Raw genomic sequence first — 12007 nt, 5'->3', positions numbered from 1 at the left:
TACAATTAGTGCTTACAATTACAATGCACAAAATTGGGCTTTGTACCAGGAGAACATGATGTCGAAAGAGCTGGCACTAAGTAACGTCTTCGGAGAGAGAATCGAGGATGCCTTCGAAGCTGAAATTCAGAATACCTCTTTTCGCTTCATGTTCTCCTGATACCCGGGCCAAAATCTGGCAAAAATTTTCAGAATGCACAAAATTGGGCTTTGTAACAGGAAAACATGATGTCGAAAGAGATGGCAAAAAGTAACGTCTCCGGAGAGCAAATCAAAGAGCGAGAAAGTGGCGCAGAATTTTCGAACGCCTCTTGAAAAGGCCAATTTCTACGGATTTAGGGTGGTGGTGGAGGTGGGGGTTATATGCTGCTGCAGTCTATTATAACGGCATTCACAATGCACCGAAACGGAAGGCACCACACAAACACACCTCCCACCCAGATAGCACACAGAGGAGACAGACGTCTAAAGCGCCCAAAAACACGTCGTAAAGCCGTCCAGACCTAAAACGAACGTACAGTTGACGTCTTTAAGACATTTGTGCTGTGTGGGTATATATACGGAAGTGAGGATGAGTCTGGACTTGCGAGAGGGAGTCGAACTGAGTGGCCCTCTGGCGGAAACATTCGACCACGTCGTTCGAAACCGCCAAAAAACTCAGAGCAAGAAAAATGGTGCGTCGGAAAGGTGAAGCGAGGTTAGTTAACGGTCATGCAATGTTACACTTAAAAAGTTAATATGTATGAAATAACAATACTGTCGGTGAAAAATATACTTTTGGAATCGCTTATGATAATTTCCAGTGATTTAACGTTCGGGGAAGAATAATGTTTTGTGTGAATTTGTGGATTCCATTAAACGAAACCTGTCACTTTGAATTATCGCAAGCGTCATACTACGTGTATTTACTTCGTGAAATATTATCGTTAGTGTTATCTATGAAACGAAACCTGCAAAAATGTAGCGTTTTTGTTTTAGTTCACGTGCCAGTACATCGCGTGGTGGGAAATCTGACGTAAGTACGGATATTTTCGAAAATTCTTCTGATGCTCCACTAATATATAGTAAATAATACTATCTATATAGATGTTGTTATTATTCGTTCTCAATGTTTTCGCAGACTCTTGTTCTAGTGAATAAACACAGGATAGTTTATAGAAGAAAACGCGTTTTAAAAGAAATTAAATATTTGCAACGCTCCATAAAGTTACTCATACCAAGAGCTCCCTTCGCCCGTTTAGTGAGAGAGATTTTAATGGACCTGTTTCCATCTGAGGACATCAACAGGTAGGTTTATCAGAACTTTCATAGCCAGCTCTATGTTTTCAATATCCTCTGGGCATCGTATAAGTTCAGCTTAACGTGTACGTAGAATACAGGCTAAAGCACTGGAGGCGCTGCAAGAGGCAGCCGAAGCGTATATCGTTCAGTTCTTCGAAGATTGTATATTACTGTCAATGCACGCAAAGCGCGTGACTCTTCAGATACAAGATATGATTCTAATGCGACGACTTAGAGGAAGAGATGACGTTATAAATAGATAACATATTTTAATTCTTAGGTTTATAATAATTTATGGTTGGTTCATGACGTTGCGTGTCCGATATGAATTTCACGCTAATTAATATTGTTACACTTTATGAACTACGTTTTATTTCATGATGTTATTGAAATACTGAAATTTTTAGTCTAATCGAATGTGAACATTATAAAACCCATCAGCTGTAAAACCTTTTATATTTGACCATGGAGTATTTAATAAAACGTTGAAAGGAGAATGTGTTTGTTGAAAGTATCTAGTGGATCTCCGTCGCAATGACCAGCTAGGCTAGTAATACTTTGCTAAATAAAATTTATTCTGTGAAAAACATTCAAACGTCCGATAAAATTCTTACTTTTTACTTTACGAAACTTTGGTAAAATATATATTTCATCGATTCTTACGGCAGGATCCTTACAACATTAAACGTCGAAGCTTCGTAAATTTCACTTCGTACCGGATTTGTTCGAACTTGCTACGTACGTAAAGAGATAACATCAGTTAAAAGTGATACCTGTAAAAACGATTATTAAACGATGAAGATATCGCAACCGATCGTTACGTTTAAAATTTCTGTTATTTTTCATAAGTGGGTTAGCTGCCTTCACTTACGACGCCTCGCCGCCAGTGGAACACATTATACTCGACATATCCTAAAAAAAAACCGGACTAAAAAATAGTATTACAAATAACAATGCTACCTATCTACGCGTTTACATATCTATAATACAATTCGATAAGGAAATATAAAAGCCACCTGAAAAAAAGCAGGCCACTCTCACAACATCCTCTGATAATTAATTGTACCAGAGAATCGCCGTGTTCCCTAATCCTGAACTTCTCTGAGAAGACACTTTGTAATAGGCACAACATTAGTGTTATACTTTCATGCTGCCTGTCATTGTACAGAAATTCTACCATGGCGATGCTTTGCTTCTTTACTCGCTGTACACTCCTCAAACGTCGTGTATACTCGCGCGCGAACCGACTTTCCGAACGTTCGCGTTACTCCTCTTCGGACACCCTAAATATTTATATAAAAAAAAAGAGACGAGAAGGAGAAACTAGACCGTGACATGGAGAAAGAAATACTGTACCGTCGAGGCGAGTCTGTACATCGTCGAAAAGGAAATGGGGGGAAGGCCGAGTACGCGGGACAAGCGAGTATATACGACACTCGGTCGCAACGCAGCTGGAATCACAAAGTCCCGATTACATAATATCGACATCGCTACGTTTAACATTTGTAAAATTAAATAACAAGTCTTTGTATCACCGTATCCAGGAAGTCACGAAGTCACTTCCTCATGAAAGACCGCACCTTGTTCACACATTTGTCCATAAAGTTTTTCTTTCGCTTCGGCTCGGCCCCGGTGGGCAACGAGAGCAGCGAGCCTTGCTCCTTCATCTTCGGCTTGTACTCGTTCGACGAGATGCTCTCGTCAGAATCTAGCCCCGCTCCACAGCTCTTCGCCTTCAGCAGCGTCGATTTATCGTTCCCCGCCCCTACCAATCGCTCCTTCAGCTTTGCGTTACCGTCGCAAGGATCGGCGTCCCCCGAGCCCTCATGGGAACCATCCTCTCTGCTCGAGTTCGCGGCTGACAGGTACCCGTCCACGCTAATAAACCGACTGGGTCTGGGCTTCTGCGTAGGCGGACTTTCTTCCTTGTCGCTGAACAACTCGAAGGTCGAGGACTTTCGCGCCTCTGCTCGTGCGATCGGTTCCGTTTTTGCTTCTACAACGGATGTCTTCACGCGTTGCCTAGGAATAGGCGTCGGGCTTGGATCTTTCTCCAAGTTCGACTCGGAACTGATCCCACTTGGAGCTTCAGAGCGAACCTCGTCGACGATTGGTCCTTCGTCTACCTTGTTCCCCGCCCCTTCAGGCTCTTCTTGAACAGGATCCTCTGATTTCGCGTCAGACAGCCTGCTCAGAGTTTCTGGGGGCTCCCTAGCGCTGGACTTGCTCTCGCTGGTTGGTTTGGGCGATTCTTCAGTCTTCATGTCCGGCACTACACCGTCGTCATCCAGCAAGCCATCCAAGCTTCTGGACCTTGGCCTCGGCTGTGGCTCTGGCTCCCTAACCGGCGAGACAGACTTCTTCTCATCCTGGTCCAACAGTTCTAGCGAACGAGATCTGGTGGATGGAGAAGGTGGATGGCGCGGCGGCCTCCGCGGCACTGGACTTCCTCCAGGGTGCGTGTGGGTGAACTTCAACCGCGGGGACGTGGGTGGTAGGCCCATTAACCAACGGGACGGACTCGACGATTTTCTAAGCCTATAAATTAAACAAAAGGAGATTGAGTCCATCTGTGCCGACACTGACAAGATCGCGGAGAGCTACGTTTGTACACATTTAGCAACCATGCAGTCCTTGTTCTCCATTTTATAATTTCGGAAGAGAAGGTGCACACTTAGGAAACATCGTGGGACCACACATGCTTACACTTTGAAGCTACACGAAGAGAAGAAGATATTGTAACACGGATTGATGTATGATACGATCTCTGCAGAAGCGCTAATAATATAAAACAATCCTCTTAATTATCTCATAGCTGAGATGAATCTTTCCCTCTCGAGATCATATCATACAAGAAGAAGAACACCAACAACGAATAAGCAGAACATGGATTCGAGAAGACACTGACTGGAACTGACACCATATAGACACGGATATGTAATTTGATTTCACGGACTGACCTAGTCGTGATAGTCTTATCGCGATTGTTAGTCCTGGCTGTATAGAAACAAAAACGTTACGTTAAACGTTACACCCTCAACTGTAGTGAATGTCTAATGCAACTGTAGCGGTAGGTTGGAAACTATAGTCACCTGCTCGGTATGGCCGTGGGCGGGCCCTCTAGTCAATCTCGCCCCCCCGTCGAATCTTTATCGCTGCCCCTGCTTTCGTTGCTGTGCATGCGTTGGTAGCTTGGTGGCTGTCGAATGTTCGTGCTGCCCGGTGTATTTGGTTGCGTCACGTCCTTCGATGCGATACTCCTTGGAATACCTCCAGACATCTCTGACCTGACTGGTATCTCGCCTCGCATAAACCTGTCAAGCGAATCATTTGAAGACTACTATTTGCAAGAGTGGAGAGTACAGTGCGGTTGTAAAAGCAGTGCAAGATTAAGATAGCAGGGCACTCGCGTGAGGAACCAAGGATTTAAAAGCCCACCTTTCAAGCTTGTCTACGCAGGCATCTTGGTAGTCGTGGATCCAACGTACACCGTTAAAGTGGCAAACAGCTCGCATGTCTTCAGGAAGCTCCTCGGGTTCTGGCCATTGGAAATTGTCTATGATGGGAATTATATTACACTGCGACTGTAGGGCTGCTACAATCTCCTGCAAGCATCAAAAGTACCATATATGATTCGAATCAACCAAGGGACAGGAAAGATACAGTCACCACTGAGCCAACTCACCCTATGAACCCAGTCTTTGCACTCGCTGTCCTGTATACACCTTTCCAAAGCCTTGGGCGTGAGCACAAGGAGGAAGTGTTTCGCCTGCCTGATGCTCTGCAGCAGGTTGTTATCAAACTTCCCGGCTTCTAGCCTCTCGACGTCGATGAAGACAGAGAAGCCGCGCAGCTGCAAGTGGACTTTCAGTAAACTAGCCAACTGGGAGCCGTTCGATCTTCTGTAACTAACGAACACGTCCAACGATTTGTCGGGCGACTCGTCCTCGCACGAGCCCAGCTGGTTGTGCTGCATGTTCTTGATGGCGTCCAGTATCCTCAGCCGGTGGATGCTGTTCGCGATCCCGCACTCGGTTAGAAGCTGATCCTCGGACAAGTTCCTGATCGAGTCTTTGTCGACGCCGGCGTTCAGCATGCTATAAGTATAGATAGAGAACTCCTGCCCGATGCACTGCAGGAAATTGTTCAAGTTCCCCGTGTCCCTGCTACTGTAATCCGCCATCTTCTTCAGGTTCTGCAGCTCCCTGGTGAACCGCCTCCTCCTGATGCCGTTCGTGAGACCAATATCCTCCTTGAGATTCTCCTCCGTCAGCTGCAGCAGAAGGTCACCGTCCACCCTGCTCTCCACGAAGTTCTGCGCGCACTCGGCGAATCCGATCTGCTTCACCCACTCCCTCACGTCCTCGGTGGACCACAGAGGGACCTGTTGGCTGAGTTTGTGCGGTATCTCCTCTCCGATCAGACGCAACGCCTGCGCCGCGTACTTGGAAGCTACCGCGTTAGGGCAGCTGGCTACTTTCTTCAAAGGCTCGATGGCACCAATCGCGCGGAAGATCTCCGTGTTGCCCTGCTGCTTCTTGATGCCCGCCTCCATGCAGAAGTGGAAGGCAGCCAGGTTCCTAGCTTCCTCCCTCTTCGAGCTCAGCACCGGCACCAACCTCTCCAGCCAGTTCTTGCTCTGACCATGAGCGTGCGCCAGGTTCGACTTAGCGAATTCGTAGGGATTGTGGGAGGTGACGAACGGCTCCACCAGGTCCAGGGTGCCAGACTTCAGCACGGCTGCTTCGATCTCTTTGTTGGCTACCAGCACAGCGATCGCCAGACAAGCGTAGTACTTGATATTGTCGTCGTTGTGGAAGGCTAGAGGGAACAGCCACATGGGCACCTTCCTCTTGATCATCGCCTCCTGGTTCTCCGCGCCACCGTAAAGAGACAGATTAGCAAGTGCGCCGGCACAGTGTCTCAGCGTCTCCACGTCGTTCTTCCTGCACTCGAACAGAACCGCGTCCAAGCCACCTAGCCTGATTACATCGCTGCAGGTGCCCTCGCTGTGCTTGAACAGGTGCTCCAAGATGCCAGTGCCCACCCTCGAGTGGTCCACCGAGTTGGCGTTCTTCGTGCAGACGCAGGCGACGTTCACCACCTTCTCCAGTCCGTGCTCCACCACGTGCGCCCTGTTCTCCGTCGTCAGACATTGCTCTAACAATCTAGCCGAGGAGAACTGCAGCTCGTGGTCGCTGGCCACGCAGTTGGACATCAGGAGGTCCAGACCACCTCTCGTTCTTAAAGTATTGCAGAGCGTGTAGCCTAACTCGTGGCCATGAGTGGGCACGGCCCAGGCCTTCCTGATGATCTCGTTCACTCTGTTCAGAAGCAACGGAGCCTTCCCGTTCTTCCCGTCGTTCGCCTTCAGACGCTCCACGAAGCTGTCCAGGAAGCTGCAGTACTTGGAGATGGCTCGGTCCACGTCCTGGGGGTTGGACTTGGAGCAGAGGAGATCTAGATCGTCTAGAGGCAGGGATAGCAGCTCGTCTTCAGCTGGCCTCATGCCGTTCATCAGCTGATTCACCGCGTTGGCTGCGGTGAGCATCGACGATTTTGAGGTCACCCCTTTCGAGGCTATCGTGATGCTGGACTGCGAGCTGGACGCCATGTGCTTCTCGTGGTTGAAGATGCCGGTCGAGGTAACTGTTTGTCGCTCCTTCTGCGATGCCATGGCTTTCTGCAAGGAAGAACTGGTTTACTGTTACGTTCCTTAATTAATGTAGGGATGCAAGAGTGGCCTGTTTGAGATCCTCAGCCACTTAAAAGCTAGACTGAGAGATCTAGTAATGCAGCCTAGATGATGGGAACTCTATTTTGGCGCGGGACAGAGAAACGGAGGGTGTTCGAAGCTTGGTGAGTATTTCACAGGGAATTATCGCGACTGTATTATGTCCTGTGGACATTTCCGTATCGCGACGTAACGGAGGGAACACGATCTGGTGACTGTCTGCCTGATAATTAGCATAATCGAGGGAATCTTCAACTTTGCTCGACTCGAGCGTGAAACAATCAAGAAGTTTGGATCAGCGATCGCTACCATCGTAGAATCCAGGCTCCACTTCCTCCTCATCGTCGTTCTACGGAGCGCGCTTCTTTGGTTTCTTGGACGAAGCTGGGGACTCGAGGGACCGAGGAAGACTGAACGCCGCTGGGCAAGCTGGTCAACGGTTAAATCCGTGGATCCCACTTTGCAGCGTGCTCGATCTTTCACGAATGCGACCGTGGCCTACGCGAAACGCGCCAAAACGGCCACAGACACCACATCGAGGAGGAAGATTTGTGGTTGGACGCTGGGAAACGGATTCCTTGGGGGCGGGCCAAGAAGAACAGACTTCAACCAAAGTTTCCAAGGAACGCTCCCTTTCCTCGAAGATCTCCGAGGAGCTTCAAGGGACGTTACACTATTTCTCTAATATTCTTTCCTTTTATTAAGCATCGTAATATTGTGTGCATACCAGAAAGAGAGAGAGTGAATAAAGATATAATGATATAATTACCAAAATTGTTCGACTGTTTTAAGTTTAACTGAACGAATGCATCCTGTCGCCTCTGTTTCTGTATTTCACACTTATTATTGACATTTGAGTTTCCTCTATTGCTTCCAGTCAGGAAACTTCGGCCCACCGGAAAAGCTAGGACCGTCGAAACTTTGGCAAGGTTTCATTCAACAGGAATTACTGCGATTTACAAATGGAGCGAAACGAGACGTTAGAGCTACGAGTTTTCTATAATAGAACGTGACTCTCGAGTTAAACAAAATCTGTTCCCTCACCTTCTCTGAGCTGAAGGAGTCGCTCTGCAGCTTCATGGTGGACGCCGCAATGTTGTTGCTCTCCTGGTGCGACAGGTCGCCAGCCTTCAGGCTCCTCTGCTCCTGCAACGACCAACAGCATGAATGTTAATCAGCATCTTTATGAGGTCGCAAGTGTTGCGTAAAATCTTTACGGTCCCGAAGCGACTCGTGCAGGGGCAGCGTTTAGAAAACGCCTCGGGACATTAAAATTTCAGATCGACCGTTCGGCGACGCTTAAAGATACGTTAAATCAGAATTGCTAAAATGCTACTAAGGAAAGAATCAAACAGAGCTCGAAAATAATTCATGGAAATTGAGTCTTGGGAACGATTCGAGGAAGCCGACGATTGAAAACACTTCCAGGAAATGGATACCAGGGACGGACGGGTGGCGACTAAAGCTCTGCCCCCGGCGAGTGAAATAAATGATCGCGGAACGAAGATTCAAACCGAGGAGACACTGGGAAATTTCTGAAAAATCTCCCAGCGAGTCTAATCGCAAGTTCCAAGGAACTTTGGGCAAAGTTCTTCGAGCAAGCTGCGAAACATTCCGCGGAGATGATTGATTAATATTCAGGACGCGTTGCAGGGAATTAGCGTGCAATCGACGGTCCACTTATGCCGCGTTAGCCTAACGACGCTAATTCGCGGTAGCGGAGGTTCTGATACGATCGCAATGCGACCCACAATCGTTCCACTGTGCCTCCGCACGCTCGTCTTCCACGGTGTAGCCACTAAGTACGTGCGAATCCCCATTAATCAAGACACTTCTGCGGATCCCATCGATCCGCCGCCGCGCAGCCTCCAATAAATCCTCGTCCCATCCAGCGATCACCTTGCAAAAAGCATCGGCTGCCCGTTCGATCCCAATCACCTTTCGCGAGGCATCTCGGCCACGGTGCATCCTTCTTTCCGCGACTTCCAGCGCGCTTTAATCGAAGAGAATCGATGGGAAACGATCACTAACCCAGATCACAGGCACGGAGAGGCTTGCGCGGAGATGCAGAGGGAAGCGGCTGCCGAGGAGCGCAGAAGAGGCGACGTGGATGGTGTCCAGGTGGCTGTGGCGTGGTTTCCCGCGCGAACCGACGCGAAAAGCTTCTGGCACGACTCGCCGCGACAGAGTTCCATGACAGTCTGCTGGCCTGGCGAAAGCTCATCGGCCGCGGCTCGACCTCTCCGGTCGGCTTCTGACGTATTTCTCTAAATATAATCGGAGCGTGTCGTCACAAGGGAGCTCGGCGGCTCTCCTCTTCGCCCCAGCCACCTTGCGCCTGCGACGCCTCCCGCCGTTTCCTGGCCACCACGTGGCGACGCCGCTATCACGGCCAGCGGACTTTAGAACGCGATGCTCGCGGCGAATCGCGAGAGAGGCCGCGGCTAATCGCGCGCAAACAGCTCGCGGGTGTTGCGAAACCACGGTTTCCACCAGTGATTGGAGGCTTCGGAGAGGGGCGTCCGGGGGCATGTGGCGTTAGCTTGTATTCGGTGTATAGAGCGCCGGGTGGAAAGGAATCGCGTTATCTGTATCGATAAATGCCGCGGGGGACAAGTCACTCAGCTTCCAGAGAGGCGCGTCGCGGATTTTTGTTTTATTCTTGGAACGGCTCGCGCGAGCACCGCATTTCAGAGACACAGCTGCCACGGCGCGTAAACAAATCCGACGAATTTAAATGTACCCGTCCCGCTCGGCTTCCAGATATTTCCACGATGGTTTACGTCATCCGCGATCCTCTCGATTAGCTATTCAGTCCATTGGGGAACGAGGTTAAATTCCACTCTCATTTTAATAATGAGATAGACAATTTGCTGCCAGTCGACCTGCTGTCCTTCTCAGACTTATTACCCGAATAATAATTGACTTCACGAAGCAAAAGTTTGCCCAAAGCTCGAAGAATAATTCTCCCTGCGCTCCCCAACGGTACGCTCAACTGCGTCCTGTCCAACACCTTCCGATTCCACTTTCCAACCATCGGATACAAGCGCGCAAACATCTACAAACAGAGTCCAACGAGGGAAGCCCTATCCTCTCCGAAAATCCCTCGCAGAGTAAAGCTTACCCCGTGCCCCCGATCGAACACCCTTCGCTGCGCCATACTGCGATGCACTGGCCACGGTGCACTCATCTTGCTCCAAGGTGCATACGTAAACCCCAATCGAGGCACGTCGCTGGACGCGTCGGTGAATCAGACCGCGCCGATCGAGGGATCGAAACTGCGATCGGAGCTCCGCCGATACAGACCGCTAATTAAACGGCGCGCGTGACTCGCGGCCTTGGATAAGATAAGCGGCACTGTTTCCACGATAAGAGCGAGACGCGTGTTTGACGAGGCCCGAAGGAGCTCGAGGGCGCGGCGAGGATCGATAGATCGATCCGTGGCGTCTGGGCGCGAACTAAGCAGACCCGGGGGGCCTCGTTCGAATGCGATTCGCAAGTGGCGCACTGGTTAATTTCGCTTCGGCCAAGCGCGAAACGTCGAGAGGTGCAACAGGGCTGACCCACGTGATAGATTTTTAGGCGAGATTCCACGGAGCTGTATCTATTTTTCCGCCACCCGAAATAGCAGTCGCATCACTCAACCGACGCTCGGCCACGCTTTCCGCGGATCGTCGGGGACTTTTCGCACGGTCGCGTTACACGATCAATGCTGCTTTCTTTATCGGAGAATTTATAGGGAGTCGATCGTAAGGCACTATGATCGCGCGAGCGCGGAGCAAGGTTTTTGTCGCTGAGTGTTTTGCAGAGATCAGGTGGTAATCTTGTTTACCACTGAACAAATATTACGCAGGTACACTTTCGTGGGGTAAACAGAATTTGAATTGGCGTCGAATGAACTGCGGACACTTTGCGTAGACAATTTCGCGTAGCAATAACAATGGCAGAGTCTTTTGTTAACGAGGTCTCATTAGCGCGTAGCCATCTTGACAGATGTATTTATAAATAATCCGCGCGACGGGATCACGATCGTCCGACGTATCTGTGGTATACAGCTGATACCAACGAAACAGATGCCATTTTCATTGGAATAGAAATTCATGTACGCTTAACGAAATTTGTTAATTATGGAAATTCTCACTGAGATTGTTGGTATCCGTTAGATAGCGGCTATCGATTCTTTCCTGGCAACGGGAACGAGATGACTCTCGGTCTGAATTGGAGAGCGGTAAATGGAAAGTCGAAAGGGAAATTGCATATGACGAATAGCGTTCGCGTGATTCGTTATCTCAGCTGTAAACGTGATAACGCTATCAATTATTATAGCGCTCCTAAAAATAGAATTGTTTTGAATTGGAAAAGCGACAACTGTACACGTAACCACGAGTCTGTGTTCGGTGAATGCTGTTACACAGTTTTGAGAATGCATTTTTCTGTGAGCTCACTTTCGCCTCCTCTCTCGGGATCCTTTCGTTCAATCTTCCACGGCAGAGATGGGCAAAAATTTGATTTAAATAGAACCCTGAGTGACGAATAAGAGTTGAACAATTTTTTTCTAACTTTTATTCGTTATTCGAAATTATATTTGAATAAAACTTTTGTGCATCTCTGTTCCACGGCAGTGGTTCGCTTGCAATTAGTTTTCGAGATGTTCCCAGGTCTTCCTTGGTCTTCCAAGGCCTCGAAGAGTTCTTCAGACTTGTCAGAGCTCCGCGGGGAGCTCGAGGACCTTGAAGCAAATCCTCCGAGACCTCGAGAGCGAGGAAGCAGATGCAAGCTGGCAACCCACTCGAGCGTCTTTCGCGGTCGAGCTCTATTTCGGTTCCGGGAGGCGAGATATCGGTGACATCTATGCCCCGTTGGCAAGCCTTTCCCGAAAATCTCACCGATATTTTGAGGATGATCTCACGGTTCGTCACTGAATGAACACTTCGCTGCGACCGTCCATGTCTGTCGCGAGTACAAAGAAGCTGGGCGTTGCGAAACGAGACG

The 12007-nt window shown here is 49.0% G+C and overlaps 2 protein-coding genes across 9 annotated transcripts in view; one reads left to right on the top strand and one right to left on the bottom strand.

The window, feature by feature from the left end:
* The first annotated feature begins 254 nt into the window (after window positions 1–254).
* Window positions 255–2655, top strand: LOC143372109 (uncharacterized). Its single transcript, XM_076818033.1, has 4 exons — window positions 255–697; window positions 979–1015; window positions 1121–1287; window positions 1373–2655. The coding sequence occupies exons 1-4, from the start codon at window positions 672–674 to the stop codon at window positions 1542–1544; spliced, it is 402 nt and encodes a 133-aa protein (XP_076674148.1). The 5' UTR covers window positions 255–671; the 3' UTR covers window positions 1545–2655.
* A 1023-nt stretch (window positions 2656–3678) lies between these two features.
* Window positions 3679–12007, bottom strand: part of Sarm (sterile alpha and armadillo motif) — a 109613-nt gene continuing 101284 nt past the window's right edge. For 7 of the 8 annotated variants that reach the window (XM_076817932.1, XM_076817930.1, XM_076817928.1 and 4 more), the window contains 5 exons: window positions 8060–8161; window positions 4967–6964; window positions 4720–4886; window positions 4374–4595; window positions 3679–3819 (listed from right to left, as the gene is read on the bottom strand). In XM_076817932.1, the coding sequence (XP_076674047.1) occupies window positions 4406–4595; window positions 4720–4886; window positions 4967–6964; window positions 8060–8161 (2457 nt within the window). In that variant the 3' untranslated portion in view covers window positions 3679–3819; window positions 4374–4405. Of the gene's footprint in view, window positions 3820–4241; window positions 4279–4373; window positions 4596–4719; window positions 4887–4966; window positions 6965–8059; window positions 8162–12007 lie in introns of all 8 variants that reach the window. The other variant, XR_013086203.1, reaches the window with a different exon arrangement.

This window comes from Andrena cerasifolii, chromosome 8 (assembly GCF_050908995.1).
Source record: "Andrena cerasifolii isolate SP2316 chromosome 8, iyAndCera1_principal, whole genome shotgun sequence".
NCBI classification, from domain to species: Eukaryota; Metazoa; Arthropoda; class Insecta; order Hymenoptera; family Andrenidae; genus Andrena; species Andrena cerasifolii.
This window is presented reverse-complemented; position numbering and strand designations above follow the sequence as displayed.